This window comes from Tribolium madens, unplaced genomic scaffold, assembly GCF_015345945.1.
Source record: "Tribolium madens isolate multiple individuals breed KSU strain unplaced genomic scaffold, Tmad_KSU_1.1 Scaffold_3;HRSCAF=73;Tcas5.2_LG2, whole genome shotgun sequence".
NCBI classification, from domain to species: domain Eukaryota; kingdom Metazoa; phylum Arthropoda; class Insecta; order Coleoptera; family Tenebrionidae; genus Tribolium; species Tribolium madens.
In genome coordinates, this window is record NW_025401006.1 from 11,497,994 (window position 1) to 11,520,728 (window position 22,735).

Here is a 22,735-nt window from a genome sequence, read left to right on the forward strand (position 1 = left end):
CTTGAATGATGTCAAAATGACTTTTTACGTTAATTAAAATAAGAAATAATATTTCAGTCAGGATTTTTCTATTAAAACTTAATTTAAATTTTTTTATCCACCCTGTTTCAGATTTTTTTATATTTTCAGAGAATTTATACTCTGTTGTGGTAGTAGAAATTACTGTAAAAATTATTTTCCTTTTCTTATTTTCCGTTTTCTCAAGCCATAATGAATTAAAAACTGTCATAATTTTTAGACAAACATATTCATTTGTTGCGAAGGTTTTTAATCTTAACCATTTTCTGCGGAAGTGACGTTTGTCATTTTGTACTTAAAATTAATATCTTATTTATACTCTATGTTGTGGTAATTGGTTGTGGTAGAAAAAATATTGTAAATCCAAATGGATCTTGTAGCATTTAATTCATAAAAAAATCACAAAAATTTATCGTCAAAGTTAACACATGRCTGGCAGGGATTTATGTGACCACAGTCATTGGTTGCCGTGGATACCACTTATTCAAAATTCATATTTTTCATTTTTTTTTAAAACGGTCCATTTTAGTGGTATAAAAGGTTATTATAAAAGGAAATTGAGTAGATGTATCCGGTTTTCGTAATTACTAGCCTATGTTATGTTCTCGCAAGTAACTATTCCAAATTTTATAATATTTGGTCAAATGGTTCCAAAGTTATTACAAAAAAAAAATAAATTTCCATACCCACAATCCGAGGGCTGTAAAATTCTTATCAATAGATATCGGACACGAGCTATTATTTAAATTAACATTATTTTATAGCTCATTTTTGGGGTTCAAATATTTCTTCATATTTATGAATAACCCTATATATTTAGTTTGAAATGAAGCTCAGTTACCGATTTTACGTTCAATTGAGTAAAAAACAAAATATTGACACTTATTTTTTTAAAGTTGTAAATGAAAACTTAAATAATTTCATAATTAATTTTTATTCAATTCATACAGGTATACTCTTTTGAACTCGAGGCAACCTTTACAAAAAAAGAATATTTAAATTGAACTATTGAGATGTTTGCAACCAAGATATAGCAATCGCAAAGCAATTGTAACAAATTTACGAATTTGTTTTTGCTAATAATTGTTCAGTTCAGTTATTTTATTAAAACTAAATTAATCAACTTTTATTTTTGTGTATTAAAAAAAAATTCATAGCCATTGGAAAACTGTCTACCCTATTAATAAACAAATTATTACCAAAAAATTACTTCTAACTTTAATAAGATATTTGCAAATTAATTTTGAATACGATAAAACAAACACTGTTGCAGTAAGAAAAAAATACCTACTACATCTCGTACATAAATAATTTATATTTTTTTGTAAATATTTTATTTTCTGTTTACTATAGTAAAATTAAATTTTTAAWTATTTAGAAAATCGATGTGTTTGTTGCCCAAGTTGCGGTATAAAGTTAAAATATTTTTTTATTTACTCAATTGAAAGTAAAATCGGTAACTGAGCTTCACTTCAAACTGAATATACATACTGTTAAGTATTTACCATGGAAAAGATTTATTGTTGTGGATTATGGGTCCGCGCGGTTTATTAGGAGGACAATCTTTTCTACGCTGATTGTACGTGTTCTTTAGAGTAAAACTGAATTGAATTTTATTCAATTCCTGGAGACAAACTTCGCATTGAATATTCCTGACTTTAATTTTTTTTCATTTCTCATATTTAGAAAAAGGGGACACAAAAATAATTACAGATAATGGTCTCACGAGACCTGAATTTAACAGTTTATGGGCACTTCAACCAGAGGCATAATTGCAAATTCAACTTTATTAAATGCTGTCACATAAATGCGAAAGTCGTAAATTTTGTAGAGTTTTTTTTACCTTCTTGATACCTACGTAAATATAATATTGCAGTCTGGCCAAGTTTTAAAAATGAGAAATAATGGTTTCTTTAAAAGCACCAAAAATATTCGTTTTTCTTTGTAAACAAGCCACAAAGCCGCATGATTCTGTTGTTTTTCCCCGTAGCAAGACATTTGGCGGAACTGTATTCAATTATATAAAAAGAAACCGAGATTTTGTCTTGCTTCTGGGGTAAACTTGGTCCAATTTACTTTTTATTTAATTATAATATAATTTCGTAGCAAACACTACAAAGTAATTAAAAATTTAGTGTGAAATTAAATCGATCATCGGTGCTCTTGAGTGTTTTTGTTTGTTCGAAACAAGAATTTTTCATAGCACAAAAGCGGCTGTCATAAGAAGCCACCGTGTTTAATGACAAGCCATTTATTTTCCTTATGATTCCCTCAGAGTTTTGTAAATATGCTATGACAGTATTCTTTATTATTGAAACATCTTTGTTGATGTTTATGTTAGTCTTTTTTAGAAGACAGTTGTTTAACTTGACTTGAATACGGCGTAGGTAGTACATAAGACGTAGGTAAAAATCTGAAAAACACGAAAGGTGTGATGACATTCTTCACCATTCACCAAACCCTTCCGTCTCAGTAATTCCAGTCATCCAAATGATTCTTTCAAGTGCCTCTTTAAATTTCCAAGCACGACTCGCTTGGTTCACCTCTCGAATCCAGACTTTAAACGAAATTACCACATTTTCGTGATTTTAACTTTCATTTTTCTTGTGGTAAAAATTCTCGTTTTTTTAAAGCCTGCTGCCGTCCAAGAGTTACGCAGATGGACCTCAAGCGAAGCTCTCGGTGACATAACAGTAACTCCTGATTGTCCTAATCGAATTGCACCCAATTTCACTCTAACGGACGGTGAAGCAACGGATGGAACTGCAGTTTCAGACGACGAAGGCATTGACCATAAGCTGCCGTCGCCCGAGGAACAACTTCAAGTAGTCGCACTCAAGTACGTTTGAAATTCTTTGTTGTTCTTGACCCATTTTCAGCGAGCGCCACCGCACAACCACTGACTGAAACTCCGTTTCAGGTTTCCTGCTGAAATCGTCGCAGTGGATGTTTCAGGGAGGAGCTTCGATCGCATGTCGATACAGAGAAGGTCGCTGCTACATTCTGACGCTAACGGGAAAGTGGAAGATCCCAGTTTAAAAAGAAGGACGAGAACTAGGAGACCGAGGAGTAGGAGAAGGAATACGCTTGCAGGAACCGACCAAAAGGAGATTAGAGACGCATTGACTGCTGGGTATGCATTTTTGCACTATGGTCTAATTATTACTAACACTGAGTGTTTGTGTTGCATGTGTACGATATAATTTTGCATAACACACTCATTAGGGTCTTGCTTAACAGGGAGGAGCCATGCTCTTCAGCTAATAATCATGAGACTGAATCCACGACTATCGGTGCTGTAAGTCGCAGTAAAAGCAGCGACCTTTTACGTTCGTCAAACAAAAAAGACTCCCRCGACAAAAAATCACACTTTAACACTCTCAAGCAATGGGGCAAGAACCGCTACGACCGCTTCATGAACAAGAGTTCCGAATCAAAATCGGAAAAGAAAGACGACATCGACGACTTCAACATTTACGAAACAGTAACAATGAAACGCAAACGCAACATCGACAAAGACCGCCGCTCACACGAACGCAACCCTTCGATATCCTCATCGGAAAAATCCAGCGTCAATCTCCCCATCTCGAGTCCTCTATCCTCAGTCATGAACATCGCCGTGAAACTACGCGAGAGTTCGAAGCGAAGATCCGGCGGCACCAAAGACGAACCTCCGCATTCCTCAAGCGGAAACTGGAGCGCAAGCTCGGAAAGCGGAAGAGCTTCCATTGGTTCCGAGTTCACAAGCACCACTCAACCCAAATCTACCACATCCGCCGCAACATCAAACAACTCTCTGAACCAACAAGCACCCAATTCGGCCAATAGCAGACGACGGTTTGTTATAAACACCTCAACTTCGAGCAGTATTACCAGCGAAGGCACTCTCACACCTGACATTATCCACGATCTGCACGAAGACGGCGAAACCAGCTCGGTGTACTCGTGCGACACGGAAGGCTACTACACGTCCTTCCACATGGACAGCGGACTCAAAACCCTCAAAGAGGAAGACCTGCCATGCACTCCTCTACATTCCACAAACACCACAATGACGGCGGAAAACGAATATGAGCTCTTCGGTAAAGGCTCCACTTCTACCACCACCAGCTCGGCGGGCACAGTCTGCACGACTTTGCGTGCCTCTGAGAGTCCCGCGGTTCCCGAAAGGAAGAGTTCCTTATCGAAAAATAACACGTCTGAAGGTGACGAAAGTAGCGACAAAACCGGAACCGTGAAACGAAGTCCGGCAAACAAGGCAAGTGTTGTCCACGGAGACGTGTCACCCGACAGTGGACATAACACCTCTAGTTCACCAATTGAGTCAATCAGTAGCCCCAATGGGGTCAGGAGTGGATCAGAATTCGAGTTTTCCGAATCTTCCGACATGGAAGGTCCCGAAAGAATCGAAAGAATCCGCATCAAAACTACTATTAACTCGAGTAGAATACCTTCAATGTGTGTGATTACACCGCCGCATAGCGACGATGAAAGTATCAAAAGTTACAATTTGAATAATTTCAACAAACGGAACAAGTTAGATTTAAATTTGAAAAGCTGCGATGATGTGAATTTGTTGAAATCGAGCGACTCAGATAAAGAGAATTTTACAATCCATAGTCGTGTTATTAATGGAAATAAGATGCAAGTTATTAATGTTAATCCTCAATCGGGTTATGCCACCGTTGAAATGGTTGATGCCAATGAAAATATAGATGTCAATAAAAGTACAAAAGTTTTAAGAGCACCCTCACCTAGTGGGGGTACTGTTATTGTCAATGAAACACCAGGGAAATCACCTCCGACACAACCAATAATCAAAGCGACTCTTCTTCCACTTAATAACATGTTTGGGAGAATTAAAACCAACTTGGTTAACTTGACACGACGAGATAGCAAGTCGCCAAATCGACATAATCAAGCAATTAGTGACGAATTGGGTGATTCAGGCGAATATGTAACACTTGCTGATGTTAAAAATAACAATGAGAAGATTTTGCCGTCTCCTGAAACAGTTTACGCTAACGATATAGTCCGGAAAAGATTGAAATTTGGGGAGAAGAAAAAAGACACTGAATATGTGTCTCTTGACGACCTCCCTCGTAATGAGGATCAAACCGCCGCTTCCCCGGACCCCACAACCGACTCTCTTGAGAGAAAGCGACGTCAAGGTGCACGTGTAACTCTAGACGCGGAGGGTAAAGTGGTGTACAGTTCGGACAGTTTGAGGCGGCGGAAAGGGGCCCATACAACATTCGAGCCCGGGCCATTCGTAAAAACCACTAGTCCCTCTCAAAGCCCACTTCCGGTGCACCGGATCCCCAAAGACTCTCACTCGCCCCAATTGGGCAAGTTGGTGATCCGCGCCGTGTCGGGAATGACCTCGCCGACTACTGAATTCGTCCGGATTCCCCCATCGACCATCGTGGCCCCCAGTTTGCGCCCCACGTCTCCGAAAGCGGCCCGCGGCGCTTACGTCCACATGCAAGACACTCACGACAAAGGTAAGACTCCACACCCCGACCCAATAAATCGCATGAATGTGATAAATTGCTCGCGGAAAATCATCAAACGCAGCGATAGTTACCGGTTAGCGAATACGATTTTATCGCCGGCGAAAATGCTGAGTGATAAGATCGATATCGAGGATCGGATTGAGAAGGAGATCGCGGCGGAATTGTGGCGGGAGCGGATAAATTACCCGCCGACGGTTTCGCCCAAGTGCGGACGCCACATCTACACTCGGGTTCAGGCGCAGGAGATCCTGTCGGCGTCCCCGAATCGGGTCATTATCCCGCCCGATAGCGGGGAGCATCGCGCTCGCGTTCTCTCAGTCTCCGACACGGAGATTTGGTGAAAATCGATGAGACGGGCGTCTTGAACCGACCATGTTAGCTGGTAGTGGGTTCCTTCTGTCCATGTCTCCCTGCTTTGGTGATTGGCCATATTCATGATTAACGCCTTGGTGGTAGAGCTATGACCAGGAATATGGCTGATTTATTCACGTGGGAAAAGTGTATGTAAACATTTTGTGCACACACACACTGTCATGTCTTCCATATAGTTTTAGACTTCTTCCTGAGTGAGTTTGTGATATAATTGTATAAGACTGAGGGGCGTTTCGAACAGTCATTTCAAGAAATGACTACTCGAAATTGCATATTTGTTTTTGCACGATCTGTGTTTTTGGTGTTGTACATAAATTAGATTATTTTTGAGACTGTTTCTCGTCAGTGGTGGACTAAAGGGCTTAAAAATCCGTGAATTAAGGGTCAATTCAAGGCGCCGATTATCTGGGTACATCAGGACCGATGCACCCATTAAAATTTTTAATAGGTGCGAGGCATCCATGAAAATAATGTATTCTTGTTTATGTAAAAAAAAATAACTTTTAATAATAATTGGAATTGTATTCTTTAAAATGTCAAAGATGTCTTAAATTTTCTATTATTCTGTTTTTCCCCTTCGAGGAAATGGATGAAATTCATCGTTTATATTTTTTAAATTAATCTAAAATCTGACTTTTCAGTAAAAAAAGATTTAAAATAACAAAATATTCTGTGAGTACATAATAGTTATTTATTCTACGAGTTTGAATGTATTATTTCACCAAGGTGGAAAAAAGCATCCGATTTACACGCAAACGAGTTGAATACAACATTTATTCTTCGAATTAGACTCAACAAGGCTTAAACTTGCTTCAAATCTGTTAAAAATAATCTGACGTTTCGTATTCAGAAATTCCAAACAATTGACAAAACTTCTTTACACGGGAGAAAAACCGTAAGTTTTGACAGTGTGGAAGAATAAACTTTTTATACACTACTCCAAAAAATCAGGGAAACATAAAAAAATTTTGGTGATTTTTGAAAGGCTGTATCTCAATGAAAACTGGTCGTATCTAGATTTAGAAAACGAGATTTTGAAGCTTCAAGTTTCTATTCTTAAGATCTTTTAGCAAAAAACTTTTCTGAGCTACGATTTTACGCAATCCTAAGAAATAGCGCGAGAAATTTTTTTTTAGTCTACGGATTTGTGTTTTTTTTTTAGTTAAAAGTTATGGACCGGATAGTCTGTTTATCATCTTCAATTCGCTCTTTTTATATTTTCTTTACTTCAATTTGTCGCTGAGATTTCTGACTTTTAATGAAAAAAGATTTCTTTGTCTTTGATCATCGATTTCTCAGCAACCAATGACCTAATAGTGAAAATAGTTTCAAAAAATGGAATAAATTTCCTTCAAGATTCTTCTAATTTTTTGGAAAAAAAATCACCCTCAACAATGATTTAGAGAAAAAAGTAACTTTTTTTGTTGTCTTAGGTTTCAATGTCGAATCTAGAAGAGGGAAATTTGCTATGATTTTTTTGGCGTAAATCTATGGCGTATTCACAAATATTGTTTTTTTTACAGTTTTTTTACAGTTTAGTGTAAAAATAGTCTTTTAAATTTTTAAATCAATCTATCAAACCGTTTTCTCGGATTGACCAAACTTTTACAAAAGAAATTATTGTGTACCTAATCTTTATTAAAATAAAAAAAACATTTTTTCCAACATTTTCAACAAAAAATTCTCTAAATTATTTTCGATTTTTTTTAAATTTAACAATAGTGTATCATTTTTCAAAACTCAACAACTTGAACCATTTTGCAACTTTGAAAACGTACTTTTGTTTTTACACTTAATCACTTTTGTATTTTTTACTGTTATTGTTTTTTTTTCTTTTGTACTAGACGGAAAATTATATTGTTTTTAAATGTTCTAAATAACAAATTCATTAAATTCAGCAAAAATATCGAAACAGAAATAGGTAGTTTTTTTCGCGTAATTGTTGTTCTCAAGTTTTGCAAGTGATACCAACATACTCGTAAATGTACTTATAGAAGATCTGAAAATAAACTTCTATCATGTGTATTGCTTTAAGACAATTAATTTATAAAATTTTTTGTTTGTGCACCTATTAAAATGATGAAAAGTCGGCGCCCATGTGTCTATGTGCTAATTTCCTCAACTTCTGAGTGCGAGGGCTTGGATATAAATACCATAAGTCAAGTTTACTAATATTAAAAAAAAAAAAATCTGCCTCAACCATACAATTTTTTTCTCTTTCTTTTTTGAAACCAGCTTTTAGTCCGCCACTGTTTCTTGTGCATTATTTGTTTGTAAATACATAGATATAGAGTGCATGCAATATAATTACGTTTTATTTTTATGTGTACAACTGCATTAAATGTATGTATGTTGATATGAAATTACGTACAATAATTAATAAATAAAATCGACTTTTAACCCTTTGTGCTAATTTACTAAGAGTTCGTTTTTGTTAAATTCCTAACACGGGTGTTAACTTGATAAAATGTCCCAATTAAAAGCAATTTATCTACTTAGTCTACTAATGTCTGAGTCATTGAAGAGACCACTGCTTATCAAGTCTTTCGCACTTCGTTCACCGTCGTCGTTCATGGATATCTTCCACCTGATGTCGAACCCATTTCCCTTTACACTATTGTTATTTCGTACCATTATTCACTCTTGTTGCACATTTAAACACACTGCGCCGTCTGCACGATCGCATGAGAATCATTGACAATAGCACGGCATTGATTGCTATCAGTATTGTCGCATGTGAAGATACACAGAGGTGAGATTTTTTTATTTTTATATCGATAATCCTGCAATTCTGGCCGCTGTGGTGGAAGTCTTGCAGGATTTTGCACGTTGCATGTTTGTTATCTTGTTTCTCAAGTTTCATAACTTTTATCAGTTGATGAGGTAGCTCATTTCACTTAAATATTTGTTTGAAGGTAATTGGAACGTTTCTTTCAGACCGAGTACCTTCACCATCTAGTTATCCAGCGCAACAATTCACGGAGATGTGCTACAAAGGAACAATTTTGGACGAAAATGTGGACAAAAGGAGTCAATATTATTTCCAGAAAGGTAATCCCACCTACCAAACCCTTCCATCGAAGAGAACGCAATTTTTCCAATCGGAGATGAACCCCGAAAGATCTGTCACTCCAGACATTACTAGAGGGTTAGAACGCAACCCGAAAAACACCCACAATTTATATTCTCGCCACGACCAAAATTTGCTACACCAAAAACTGGGAATTCCAGTCAAAATTCCCGATGTTAGCAACTTCAAATTACCACAGAAAGTGCCTTTATCTCGACCTATTGACAATTATCAAGAGAAGCCTAATTCGTATTTCGCACACATATCACCCCACAAAACCCCCGAAGATACAACCGATTCCATCAAGGTTTCGCCAATCGATCCTCGAAATTCTGCAAGTTTCCAATCTTCAACACCATTCAAGTCTCAAGACTTGAAAGCTGCAGCCAATCTAGAAAACAAGCTTCTTTCGCCCAAAAAATCAACAATGAGTAACGAGGAACTCTACGCTGTGATCCACAAACACAAGAAGAAGATGAACATAAACACGGAGGAAAATCGGGCGTCTCCTGTGAACAAAGAAGCTGCAACTCCGGTCAAATCACCCGAAACGGGATATATCGGAGACAAATCGCGGGCTAGACTCAGTTGGTCGCCCTCCAAAGGCGAATACGTTGATTTTAACTCGGATATTGACAAATTATCGCCCCCGAATGAGTCGCGATCAAGGCAGAGTTGGGCTTGCAGCGACCGGAAAGGCACAAGTCAAACATCACGACTTGATTTCAAGAAATTGCTCTTACAGAAGAGTAATGTGCTCACGAGTAACACCAAAAAAGTTTCAGCTGTTGAACAACTGAAACTGTCGAGACAACAAATCCAAAAATCGACACAACCCCCTCCTATGAGTATTCTCGAATTGAGTGGGTCCCCGAGGAGTCTTGTTAATCGGAAATTCGCGAATAGTGGGCAAGGTTCCCCACGAAGTACCCCCGAAAAGCCGAAACCAGCACCGAAGTTGATGTCCCCACGGTCGCAGTGGAGATTCGCTAATCCTAGAACTGATGTTCTCTCTTCTACAATACTGGAAGATTGTAGAGAAGACGAGAGCCCGAATAATTCCATGGAGAAGAAGAAATCTTCACCGGCTACCAGTGGGGCACCACAAACGTATTCGTCCATATCTCAGAAGATTCAAGCTCAAAGAGCACAGTTTTTCACTTCCGATGTTCCGAAGTCTTTGGGAAGTGGTCAATATGAGGATCAGCAAAGTAAAGATAAATGCTCAATGCCGCCCACATTAGAAACGGCATTTTAATATTTGATTATTTATTTTTTTGTATTTCCTCAACATTTTCTTGTCTTAATTTATTTATCACTGTCTAGTCGACACGCCATTAGGCACACACTTTTATATTATTTTTATTTACATCAGATTTAATTTCGTACTGTACAAATTTTTCTTGTAGATAAAACGTAATTTGTGCGGCTTTCAATGAAGCTTTGTTAATTCATTGACATAAATTATTATAAATTTTAATATATTGGATTTGTAAATAAAAGTTTTCTTTTCGTAGCTCTTCTATTTTTTCGGAGAAGAAAAAAGGGTAAAAAAAACAACGAAATTAATATAAATAGTTTTTATTATTATTCAAATGACCTAAATTACAACATACATAAAACCTACTTAGTTCTTCATTGGATTGACCACTGGCGGCCTCACGCCCATGGACATCATCCCCATCATGGGCGGTCGCATGCCCATCAATTATTTTTGTGATTTTGGGCGTGTTTTGACAAGATTTTGCAAAATAAATGAGCCTCTGATGGTTCAAAAACGAAGTAAGTCGAGCGAAACAAGTTAAAGATAATATTGATTTTGATTTAATTTTGTAATTTTTTTGCCTGTTTCAACAACATTTTTAAAATTTGCTTTGGTTTTTTCTCAAAAACGTGTTTAAACATTTGAAAAGCGCAAAAATAACGCCGGTTTTGTCGAATTTGTTGAATTTTTGGATTGTTTTTAACGAAATTTTGCGAAATAATTGTGTTTCTAACTGAAAAAATATTTGAAAAAGACAAAAATAAATTGTCATTTTTGATCTTGCTTAGTAAAATCTTGTAAAAAGACAAACAGAACTATTTTTAACCTATTTGGTAGTTTTTCGACTTTTTTAAAAAATCTTGACGAAATAATAGTTTGTTGTTGAAAACGTAGACAGTGCTCGAAAAACAGTTTTTTTTATTTTCAAAAAATCTCAGATATAAAAGCATTTTTAAAAAAGTTTTTACCAAATCACCAGTCTGGTAACGCAAAAATCACCAGATCTGGTGAAATTTGATCAAATCCAGCAACACTGCTATCTATCTTTTATATTATTTTTATTTACATCAGATTTAATTTCGTATTGTACAAATTTTTCTTATAGATAAAACGTAATTTGTGCGGCTTTCAATGAAGCTTTGTTTTTTTTTTCTTTTCTTTTCGAAGAAGAAAAAAGAGTAAAAAAACAACAATAATTATATAAATAGTTTTTATTATTATTCAAATGACCTAAATTACAACATACATAAAAACTACTTAGCTCTTCATTTGTGGATTCACCACTGGCGGCCGCACGCCCATGGGCCCCATAGGTCCCATGGGCATCATCCCCATCATGGGCGGTCGCATGCCCATCATTGGCGGCATGGGACCATGTGGTCCCATCATCATGGGAGGCATAGGCCCTCCAGGGCCCATCGCTGTAACACAAAAGTTAAATTCGTACAAAATTACAAATAGTACGTACTTGGTGGCATCATAGGAGCTCCAGGTGCCCCAGGCCTTTGACCCATTGCTGTTAGTTGCGCAGGGGGAGGTATAGCGACGCCTTTTCCAGCCTGGGCAAATGGGTTATTGGCTATTTTGCCAGCCTTGAAGGCGGCTGTCGTAGCGTCGATTAAATGTTGAGCTTGCTCTTCCATCCATTTCTGATAATAAAATTTCACATTGTCTTTGTGTTTTCGACCCGTGCAGTGCGTTTTTCGGACACTGGGCGAGTCATGGGTCAAATATGTATCACAGTAGTCACAATAATATTTGGGCATTTTTGGTTATGTTTACCTACTTCACACTTTTTATTAATTATGCGAATTTTTTGTAACGAAACACGAAACACTCAACACAACTACTTTTTACAGTAAATAGTTTTTATTTAGTTTCGGTGATTTTCGAGAATTTTCCAAATAAGTGAGACCACGAATAACCAAACAAAACTTTTTTTGACATTTGTCAATAATGAGAATGACAGATCCACACAATGTCGCCAGATCAAAAACATAAAATTCACCAGATCCGAGTTGAAAAATTCGCCAAATTTTCACCAGATTACCATTTGTATGGCTATATCTCACGAAAAAAACAGTTTTCAGCTTAAAAATTCACTTAAACAAAAAAATGACATGCTTTTCGGGTCAATTCTGTGATTTTTCGGCTTATTTTCAACACAATTTTACGAAATAATTGCGTTTTTAGCTGAAAAACATGATAAAATGTTCGAAAAATGCAATTATAGTCTTAATTTCTTGATTTTTTAAAACCTTGAGAGTTTGGTACAAAAAAAACGCCCTTAGAAGCATTTTCGACCAAATTTTGTGGTTTCTCAGTTTATTTTTATCTTAATTTTGCTCAAAAACCAGTTAAATCGAGTGAAACAAACAAAATAACATTAATATCAATTGTTTTTGTAATTTTTGGGCGTGTTTAGACAAGATTTTGCCAAATAAATGAGCATCTGGTTCAAAAACGAAGTTTTTGTTAAATAATATTGATTTTGATTTATTTTGTTATTTTTTTGTCTGTTTAAACAAAATTTTTAAAATTTTCTTTGGTTGTATCTCAAAAACCTGCTTTAACACTTTAGAAGGTCAAAAATAACGCCGTTTTTGGTCGAATTTGTTGAATTTTGGAGTGTTATTAACGAAATTTTACGAAATAATTGTGTTTCTAGCAGAAAAAGTAGTCGAAAAAGACAAAAATACATTACCGTTTTTTATCCTGCTTAGTAAAATCTTGTAAAAAACAAACAGAACTATTTTTAACCAATCTGGTGGTTTTTCGACTTTTTTGAAAAAATGTGACGAAATAATCAAGGTTGTGCTTGAAAACGTGGACAATGCTGGAAAAACAGTTTTTTTATTTCCAAAAAATCACCACAGATATAAAAAATGCATTTTTAAAAAAGTTTTTACCAAATAATCAGGCTTTAACGCGAAAATCACCAGATCTGGTGACATTTGATCAAATCTAGCAACACTGCTATCTATCCACAGTATCTACTTATCTCTCTCCCTCTTCTACTTCTAAGTATAGGTCTCAACTGCTGTCTCTTTTGTTCAATGGACTATTGTGTCAGTGAGCCACCCGCAAAAACAGAAATTTCACCAGTTGAACGTCAAAAAACTTAACCCCAATAGAAAAACAAGTAATTGTTGCGTTTTTTAAATTATAAAAAATAAGTGATTTGGTAATAATGGCTGCAACAGACGAAAATTTCGAACAGGTTTGTTCCCGCGATGCCATGAGTGTGCCTCAATATTTATTTCAGTTTGAAGAAGACGAGGGGGCCGACACAAACCTAGTTTTATGCAGCGCAGGCCGAAAACGTCTTTTTAGTAAAGAATTGCGTTGTATGATGTACGGTTTTGGCGACGACCAAAATCCTTACACTGAAAGCGTTGACATTATTGAAGACCTTGTGATTGAATTTATTACAGAAATGACCCACAAGTGAGTGAATTTCACTCATGAATTAATTAAACATTATTTTACTAGATGTATGGAGATCGGCAGAACGGGGCGAGTTCAGGTGGAAGATATAGTTTTTCTTGTAAGAAAAGACCCCCGAAAATATGCAAGAGTTAAAGATTTGCTCACAATGAATGAGGAACTGAAACGTGCACGTAAAGCTTTTGATGAAATTAAATTCGCAGGTAATATGAAGTAGGAATTCCAAAAGCTCTTATTGCATGTGTTTGGGTACGGCATAATTAGTATTGTACTCATGATTTATTTTATGTTTTATTAGTGAATTTTGTTGATAGCAGGAGTGGGCATATGGACTTTATTATTTATTTACAAGGTTGTGAATTTAGTTTGATTTATGCATGCTTTTAATTTTAATTAATAAGAAACTGACTTATTTGTTCACTTTCAGGGAAAGACGCTCTTATTAATTGAAATTATTTAATCTTCAAGTCAGAAACAAATTTTGTAAATCTTATTTTTTATGTATAAAATAAATTACAACTCCTTGACGGCATTTTTAGCAGACAAAACAACATCATTGATTCCTACACCGTAATAAGAGGCCCCACACAAAGAAATGGGTAATTTATACGTCTTTATGTAACTATTTATCTGGTGTAAGATTTCGTCATGACCCACAACATATTGTGGCAAACACTGGTTTAAAATATTCACGTTGTAATCAAAAGGGTCATGATCGGTGTTTAAAATGTGTTTCACTTGTTTAACAGCAACATCCAACAACAATTTTTCTTGAGGATTTTTCCCAAAGTGTTCCTCAAACCAGTAACCACCCATCATTACAGTTAAAACTGTTCCACAGTCTTGCACGGGGAAACAACAACTGTCGTAAATAACACCCAAAATTGGGAGTTTTTCTTTCGGGACAACTAACAACCCAAAAGCTGGGTTTTTAATAAAATTCTCCTTGAAAAGTAAATTAACAACAACAACTGAAACATTTTTTGTGAGTTTCTGTAAAGAATGGGCAAGTTCTGGATGTTGTTTTTGTAAAAGAAGCCCCAATGTGTTTGCAGGGATTGCACTTATTAAATGGTCAAATGTAATTTGTTCATTATTTAAACTTAGTGTTATTCGGTCTTGATCCGTTTTGATTTCTGTACATTTAGTATTTAGTTTAATGGTTACGTTATTTGAAATGTTGTWTCTTAAGGCTTTTGGTAACGTCTCACAGCCATTTTTAAAAGAATAAATACTCCATTTTTCACGCCTAGCTTTAAGGGCGGTTTCACACAAATTCTTTGGCGGGTTTGATTTTGCGAACAAATTTGTTAAAAGTCCCTTTGAGACACTTCCATGTTTTTGTTCGTATTCAAATAGTTGTTTCATCAAGAATTTTACACTAATTTCCTTGGCGTTGCCAGCACAAATACCACAAATCAACGGACTGATTAAATAATCAGCTACTTCACTACCAAATCTGCGGCCAATAAAATCATAAATTGATTCATCCTTWACTTCCTTCTTACTTGCTTTTAAGTCATTCAACAAATGAAGTATTAAAGGCCTTGAAAACGGTTCTTGTTTTSTGAACAATCCAGTCAAGGAAGATGGTAACAAATGCAAAGAACCGTTGGCATAAATGAGACGATTTTTAGCAGCAGGATGTCCGGATGGTATAGGCACGATTTGGTCACTTATATTCAGTTCTTCAATCAATTGTAAAGTGTTGGCGCCTGCGTCCCCCCTAGGGCGTATAGTGCGGGGGCCTTGCTCGAGAATAGCCCCATTTTCCTGCACACTTGACTTGATCCAGCCTCCGGTGCGTGGCGATGATTCAATTAAGGTGAGGGCTTGGTTTGGTGAAAATTTCTTCAAGTAGTAGGCAGCAGAAAGGCCACTCAAGCCACCACCGAGAATGACTTTGCTCATGATACAGTTACGAAGAAAAATTGCTCAGGTGTYAAGTGTCAGCATGAAAAGTGTAAATCCTGAGATATTTCAATGATAAAATCGCGATTTTGACCACTTTATGACAGATAAAAAAGTGAGGTTATCTACAATAGTGACAACTGTCAAAAATTTCAGCAATTCTAAAATTTCGAATTTTTTGAGTTTTTGAAGGTGAGCGATAGTAAAATCGTAAAAATAGTCAATTTACCTTAAGTCGTAAAAACGCTTGAAATATGGTTTTCTAGACGTAAAACATGATGCAACAAGTTAAAATACTCTACGATGTTAACAAATTTTTCCTTTTTTTATTTTGTAAATTCTGAAAAAACTATCTCAATGTTATAATATTTTGACCTAGACTTATGTAAAATGTTCCGGGGAATCGATTGGTGTCAAGAAAACTGGAAAATTCCTGATAGTTTTGAAGTTATAGTCGTATTTATATTTTTGATATTTTTGACTTTATCAGAAATTTTCCCAATAACTATTTATTGTAGAACACTGATCTATTTTGTATATGATAGAAAATTAAGTTTTCTTTCTAACGGTACCAAACATAAGAGGTTATCGCCAATAAGTCCGGAGTTATCAATCAATCAAATGCTATAGCGTCAAGTTTAAAAAAAAATAAATTTTTTGAGTTTTTGAAGGTGAGCGGTAGTAAAATCATAAAAATAGTCAAATTACCTTAAGTCGTAAAAACGCTTGAATTATGGTTTTCTAGACGTAAAATTACTCGCTGAACACGATTCAACTAGTTAGAATACTCTACGATGCATAGTTTTTGAGATATAGGTAATTAAAAAAAAAACTAAAAAGCTCTGTACCCGGAACTATAACCGCAGCGACTTTGAGTTTGCGCCATTAAATAAATAATTTAAAGTTTTTTGCTTTAACACCTATAGTTTCCGAGAAAAACGCATATAAAGTTAAAAAAGTTAGAAATTTTGATTTTTACTTTTTGAACGACGATTACGGCCAAACTAAGCTCAACACCATTGTAATCAGAATAAAAAAACCTATCGAATGGCACTAAACTATAGAGGAAATACATAATATTTTATCTATGACTAAACTCAAGTCAATATTTAAAAATCTTTCTTTTTTTCTTTATTTTGTTGACGCAGTGTATAAGACAAAAAGTGTATTTTCTGATTTTTTAACAATTTAGGAGACTTTTTAAAATTTGGCTCTTGTAAAACGGGTCTAGTTTTCTTTCTGCAATACTACCAACACAAACAATACAAGTACAGTTGGAGTCAAGAAAACTGCAAAATTCGTAACAGTTTTGTTAAGTTATAGTCGAATTTATATTTTTGACTTCATCAGAAATTTTCTCGATAACTATTTATCATAGAACACTCATTTTTCTGGTATATGATAGAAAATTAAATTTTCTTTCCAACGGTACCAAACGTAAGAGGTTATCACCAATAAATCCGGAGTTATTGGCAATAGACCTCTCCGGGTGCCAAAAATCGACCAAAATCTCGACAAAAATCCAAAAAGTTTTCTACTTTAAWTTTTTTTACATTTCTAGAGATGCTAAAGATTTAAAAAAGTGCATAAAATGTTATTGGGTCAAGTTTAAAAAAAAACGAATTTTTTGAATAAGGCAATCGTTCAAAATCTTGACAAAAATCAAAAAAAATTTCAACTTGAAAATTGATCCATATAACGTTTTTTACATTTCTAGAGATCCTAAATTAGAAAAGGGGATAAAACGTTATGGGGTCAAGTTTAAAAAATTACAAATTTTTTGAACTTTTTTTATTAAAATTTTTTTGTTTGTTTTGGTCCATACTACCTCCTAAAATATATTAATAATTTTTAAAATCATCCTGTTTTTAGGTTTTAAGTCCAATTTTTTTATTGCTTCAAACACATCGAAAATCGACCAAAATCTCTCGCTAAAGTTCAATAAAATAACTGATTTTGTGAGGGCTTTATTAATAATATTATAATTCAAAGTGCTGACATACATGACATTTATTTTACATAAGACAAATTTACTTTTTCCATTCTGGATTAGCATGAATCATAACTTTAATCGGATTTCCCTCCCCTGTTTTAGAAGTATGGAACGCTTTCAATGTATCTTCAATCTTGTAGTGATGTGTAATTAAAGCTTTAACGTTTATTTTCCCACTTCGCACCATTTCAATAGCAGTTGGATAACTAAAATAAAAATAGATTATATGTACAATGCACTTGACATCGATTACATGTGACAACAAGCAATTTATTTTTTTGTAGATTAAACTGATAACAAAAACCAATAAACTTACTCATTATTGTAGCGGAAAACCCCTCGAATGTCAACTTCGCGAATAAGGGCGCCCGTTAAAGGCAATTTCATTTCAAAAGCTCCTAGACCAATTAAAGTGACTACACCTCCACTTTTCGTCACCTAATTTCCAAAATAAAAACAAATTTCAAAAAGAAAATAAAACAAACCTGAACAGCAACTCTAACACATTGTTCAGCACCAGTACAATCAAGACTAATATTAGGTTCTTCCCCCAACAAAGCCTTGATTTTTTTAACAATGTCTTCCTCTGTCATATTCTTCTCAATTTTTAAAGTATAGTCAGCCCCAAGTTCTTTGGCTTTCGCCAATCGGATATCAACGACATCAGTTATCAAAGCCTTAGTCGCCCCCATGGCCTTAGCCGCCAACAGTGTGACAAGCCCAATGGGCCCTGCCCCCAAAATCAAAACAACGTCCCCAAATCGCACATTCGCCCGTTTGCAAGCATGAACCCCTACGGATAAAGGCTCCATGAGGGCCCCCTCGTCGAGGCTCACGTTGTCCGGCAGTCTGGAAAAACAAGAAAACTCTCACATTACCAGACTCGTGTTAATAACAAAGCAAATATTTTTTTTTGTTAAAACAGCCTTGAAATTTTGCATACTTGAAGCAGAAATCAGCGTCGTGGACGTAATATCTGGAGAGATTTCCATCGACGGGTGGGGTGGCACAAAACACCATTTCGGGACAAAGATGGTAATCCCCGGATTTGCAAAACGAGCAAATTCTGCACCCAACTCCGGGTTCAATGGCAACGCGATCGCCGGGTTTTAACGAGGTGACATTTTTCCCGCATAAAACGACCGTTCCTGACGCCTCATGACCTAAAGAAGTGTGTTATCATGTTAGTGATAACAAGGTCAAGAAAACTACCGATTATCATGGGTTTTTCGACGACGAAAGGACCGATTCTGCCGTTGACCAAGTAGTGAATGTCCGAACCGCAAATCCCCACCGATTCCATTTTAAGAAGGACTTCTACAATTGATTTATTGTGTTGATGAATTTTTTTTTTTTTTATTAAACTTACGATTGTCTTTGGGTACTGGGATGGGACGTTGCTCCTACAAGGGGATTTTGAGGGTGAAAATTTGGGTTTTTTGAACTCACCAATCGCATGTCGTTGATGCCGTAAAGAACGGCTGTTAAATTGTCCTTAGCGGCCATTTGGGTAATAAAAATTGATGTCACTTTGTCGAGAACAATTATTAAAATGGTTTAATGTTGAATTGTTGATACCGTGGCTTTTATAACGAATTACTTGACGTAATATCYGGAGTGTGAAGTTATTGAAATTGGAGGGAGGTAAAAATAGTTGAAAGCATGTGGAGGTCGACGTGCCGCTTCCCTATCTTGATAATGGGATTATTATTTATTACTCCTTGGCGACAATTTGACTCAGTTATTTCGATCTCATAACAAAATTTACATTTTAATTGCAATTTCTAGAAGTTCTTTTACACAATTTAATTTGTAATTAAGAGGAGTGAAATTTAAAAACTAAAAATTAGCCCCACACATTTTTGCTCTACTTTTGTTGTAGGTTTTAAAAAATTAATAATTATATAGCTATTTATGCAACAAGTTGCATCTTCACTAGACGTGCATTGTGTTTCATACAAGATTTTTTCTAATATGGTCAAATTCGAATTTTGAATCTGTGATTTCAATAATTTCCCAAAATCAGACTAGTGTCTTGGCGTTGCTATGAAAATAGTGTTATTTGCTATRTTACTTATCTTTATGTCACACTTTTTAACACCAGTGATAAAATAATGTCATATTTTATAACTAGTGATAAAATTAAGCACATTTGACAACTAAAATGACATTTTACAATGGTTGGTTTTCACAACCAAATTGGAAAAAGTATTTTATCCACAATCACTCTATAAAGAGACTTTATTCCACACTTTTGATGCGTTTAAAGTACCATTTTATCCACTAGTCGAACTAACGTTCTCGCGGTTAAACATTCTTGCGTGGATAAAACGCTATCTAACACACTCTCTGAGCTCAGGAAATAGGTGTACAGGAAGCTCCAGATAAGATTTCCTCGATCAACATCTGTTTTATTACCGGAATAAAATATTTCATACTAAAGTGGCTACACAATTTTGAATTTACAAAAAATAAAACAAGTGAAATAAGAAAACTCGAAAAAAACAATTATATAATAAAATTTGCTTTTTAATAACTATTATGCAGTGCAGTTCATGTTCCATCTATATTTTTTTGTAAATTTTGAAATATAAATAATTATCCAAGTATTTTGCTTGTATTTATTCATTTGTATCACAAATTTTATTCTTCTGAGCTGAGACAGGATGAATCAACTAAGATTTCTTCGATCATCAATATCTTTTTTATTATTAGAATAAAATATTTCAAATTAAACCAGTTATACAATTTTGTAGTTTACAAAAACAAATAAATTGACAAATAAAAGAAAAAACGCATTCAAGAACAAAAGTTTACAAACTTGGATAAAAATCCAACCATTAAATTATTAAAATGGATAAAAATATCTGAGGATAGAATTGAAAATATGTTGTTAGTATTTACCAGACACAAAAGTTATTTTATAAGAATAAGAAAAAGAAAATAAGAAATAAAAAAAATCTCAAAAATTTATTTTCATTTTATATCACGATAAAATCTTACAAGTTTCAAAGCCGTAAAAATCTACTAAATAATTAAACATGTCCGTTTAGAGACTTGTTTCTGGAAAATGATTTTTAAATTAAAGTGATTCTGCAACTTAAAAAATGAAATATGTGTCTACTGTGCAAACCCTACAACTTTTTCAGGATAGAATTTCAACATAGGTACAGGGTGTTCGCGGATTACGAGCAAATATTCTAACCACTAAAATAATTCGTTATGAGAAGGCAAAGACCAAACAAATTCCGTATTCATTTTTTTGCATTTTTCCCCCTCAAGGTTGTCGGTGCTTGTTAGGTGGAAGTAAAAAAAAACAACGAAAATAATTTGCATTGGATGTTGATATGATGCACAAAAAAAGGAGAACAATGTGCACAAAAAACACAAAAAATTATCAATGTTTACAGGCGCCAATTCAGTCAGTTGTAAACGGGCTTTCGGTTGAATTGTAACYATTTGAAATCTAGTGTAATTTAAAGCATCATTTGCTTTCATATCTCTTCTTCCAAAATAATACTAAATGTACAAGACGTTTTCGCAATATCAAGAGAACACCCTGTATATTTGCATGCGAGAAGAAGTRTCTGCGACCTGTACTTATTTTAGTTTAGTTTATTTTATTTTAGTTGAAAATAATACTTCTGTTTTATTAATAACAAAGATAAGTAAAAAATTGCTTTCAGAATCGGATCTATGATGCAATTATAATCAAATTAAAACATGACGAAGGGTTTTTAATATTCATTTATTGAATACAAAGTATGGAATGTGGTATAACAAATCTACGTTTATTATTTTTTTTTAATTCATGATTTCCACTCAGGATTCGCATGTATCAGCACTTTGATCGGATTTCCTTCGCCCGTTTTAGCCATGTGGAAAGCTTTCAGCGTGTCTTCGAGTTTGTAGTGATGAGTTATGAGTGGTTTCACATTGACTTTGCCTGTTTTGACCATTTCGATTGCTATAGGATAACTGAAAAAACACTGAAAAAAAATTTTCACACTCTCATTTACTTACTCATTATTGTACCGAAACACCCCACGAATGTTCACTTCCCGGACCAAGGCGCCGGCTAGAGGCACAGTCATTTCAAATTTCCCTAAACCTACTAAAATAACAGTTCCTCCAGATTTCGTAACCTYAAAAATTATTATATTACAAGTGCAAAAAATCGGTAAAAAATCACTTSTAAAGCAACTCGGACACACTGCTCAGCTCCTGTACATTCCAAAGTGATGTTAGGGTCTTCCCCTAATTTAGACTTAACCTCTTTCACAATTTCCTCCTCTGTCATGTTTTTAGTAACTTGTAAAGTAAACTCAGCACCTAATTCTTTAGCTTTGTRCAGGCGGTGGGCTACAATATCTACAGACAAACATTAAGTTTTCGAAAAAMTGAAAAGGAACCTGTAATTATGACTTTGGAAGCCCCCATCGCCTTGGCGGTGAGCATTGAAACAAGCCCAATTGGTCCAGCCCCCAGAACCAAAACAATGGAACCCACACGCACCCCCGCTCTCTTGCATGCATGCACCCCCACAGAGAGGGGCTCCATGAGAGCGCCCTCTTCCAAATCCATGTTTTCAGGCAATCTTAAAATATAAGAAAAAAATCGAGGGGCCATGAGATTAAATTTTTGGAATTTAATAAAAAATCGTTTGGGATTATTTGTGAATTACTGGAAATTTTCTGGAATTACTGAAAATTACGTTGAATTTCTTAGAACTATCGGAATTAATTTGGAATTACAGGAATTATTTTAGAATTACAAAAATTAATCTGAAAACAATGGAATGGAATTACTGGAATTTTGGTGGAATTTTTTTGCAATTGTTGAAATTTCAGTAGAATTTTTTGGAAATATAATTATTAATTAGTTATACATATTTCTTCCAGTTAGTAGTCCGGTCAAAATAAACATTTTAAATAACTAAAATTCCGACAGAGCTAAATTTTGGTGGAGATATTGAGTACACCATTAGGAATAAAGTGTCAAAAGTCCCCATCGATCCCATGTGTGCTAAAAAAGTTATTCGGGGTCAAAGGTCGAAATTTGACGTTTTTTAGATTTTTTTCGAAAACGGTAAGTTTTATCAAAAAAGTAGCCCAGACAAAAAATATAGATCTTGAAATTATCTA

The 22,735-nt window shown here is 35.0% G+C and overlaps 6 protein-coding genes across 6 annotated transcripts in view; 2 read left to right on the forward strand and 4 right to left on the reverse strand.

Annotated features, from left to right (window-relative positions):
- LOC123007094 overlaps positions 1-10,492 on the forward strand; it is a 46,043-nt gene extending 35,551 nt beyond the window's left edge. Inside the window, exons 3-6 of the mRNA XM_044402133.1 lie at positions 2,652-2,857; positions 2,939-3,151; positions 3,259-5,522; positions 8,844-10,492. Of these exons, the coding sequence (XP_044258068.1) occupies positions 2,652-2,857; positions 2,939-3,151; positions 3,259-5,522; positions 8,844-10,234 (4,074 nt within the window). The 3' untranslated portion in view covers positions 10,235-10,492. The remainder of the gene's footprint in view (positions 1-2,651; positions 2,858-2,938; positions 3,152-3,258; positions 5,523-8,843) is intronic.
- A 941-nt stretch (positions 10,493-11,433) lies between these two features.
- LOC123007589 (U1 small nuclear ribonucleoprotein C) lies at positions 11,434-12,207 on the reverse strand. Its single transcript, XM_044402972.1, has 2 exons — positions 11,709-12,207; positions 11,434-11,661 (listed from the first exon to the last, which is right to left on the reverse strand). The coding sequence occupies exons 1-2, from the start codon at positions 12,004-12,006 to the stop codon at positions 11,498-11,500; spliced, it is 462 nt and encodes a 153-aa protein (XP_044258907.1). The 5' UTR covers positions 12,007-12,207; the 3' UTR covers positions 11,434-11,497.
- A 1,102-nt stretch (positions 12,208-13,309) lies between these two features.
- LOC123007184 (transcription initiation factor TFIID subunit 13) lies at positions 13,310-14,214 on the forward strand. Its single transcript, XM_044402307.1, has 4 exons — positions 13,310-13,460; positions 13,506-13,687; positions 13,733-13,890; positions 14,115-14,214. The coding sequence occupies exons 1-4, from the start codon at positions 13,431-13,433 to the stop codon at positions 14,135-14,137; spliced, it is 393 nt and encodes a 130-aa protein (XP_044258242.1). The 5' UTR covers positions 13,310-13,430; the 3' UTR covers positions 14,138-14,214.
- LOC123007183 (protoporphyrinogen oxidase) lies at positions 13,977-15,720 on the reverse strand. Its single transcript, XM_044402306.1, has one exon. The coding sequence runs from the start codon at positions 15,596-15,598 to the stop codon at positions 14,201-14,203; it is 1,398 nt and encodes a 465-aa protein (XP_044258241.1). The 5' UTR covers positions 15,599-15,720; the 3' UTR covers positions 13,977-14,200.
- A 1,829-nt stretch (positions 15,721-17,549) lies between these two features.
- On the reverse strand, positions 17,550-19,202 carry LOC123007038 (sorbitol dehydrogenase-like). The gene is made up of 7 exons (XM_044402051.1): positions 19,041-19,202; positions 18,961-18,994; positions 18,804-18,908; positions 18,535-18,754; positions 18,077-18,440; positions 17,908-18,029; positions 17,550-17,797 (listed from the first exon to the last, which is right to left on the reverse strand). The coding sequence occupies exons 1-7, from the start codon at positions 19,095-19,097 to the stop codon at positions 17,629-17,631; spliced, it is 1,071 nt and encodes a 356-aa protein (XP_044257986.1). The 5' UTR covers positions 19,098-19,202; the 3' UTR covers positions 17,550-17,628.
- Positions 19,203-21,320: 2,118 nt separating this feature from the next.
- LOC123007040 (sorbitol dehydrogenase-like) overlaps positions 21,321-22,735 on the reverse strand; it is a 3,630-nt gene continuing 2,215 nt past the window's right edge. The window contains exons 6-9 of the mRNA XM_044402055.1: positions 22,004-22,188; positions 21,784-21,962; positions 21,615-21,736; positions 21,321-21,569 (exon numbers count right to left, since the gene is read on the reverse strand). Of these exons, the coding sequence (XP_044257990.1) occupies positions 21,401-21,569; positions 21,615-21,736; positions 21,784-21,962; positions 22,004-22,188 (655 nt within the window). The 3' untranslated portion in view covers positions 21,321-21,400. The remainder of the gene's footprint in view (positions 21,570-21,614; positions 21,737-21,783; positions 21,963-22,003; positions 22,189-22,735) is intronic.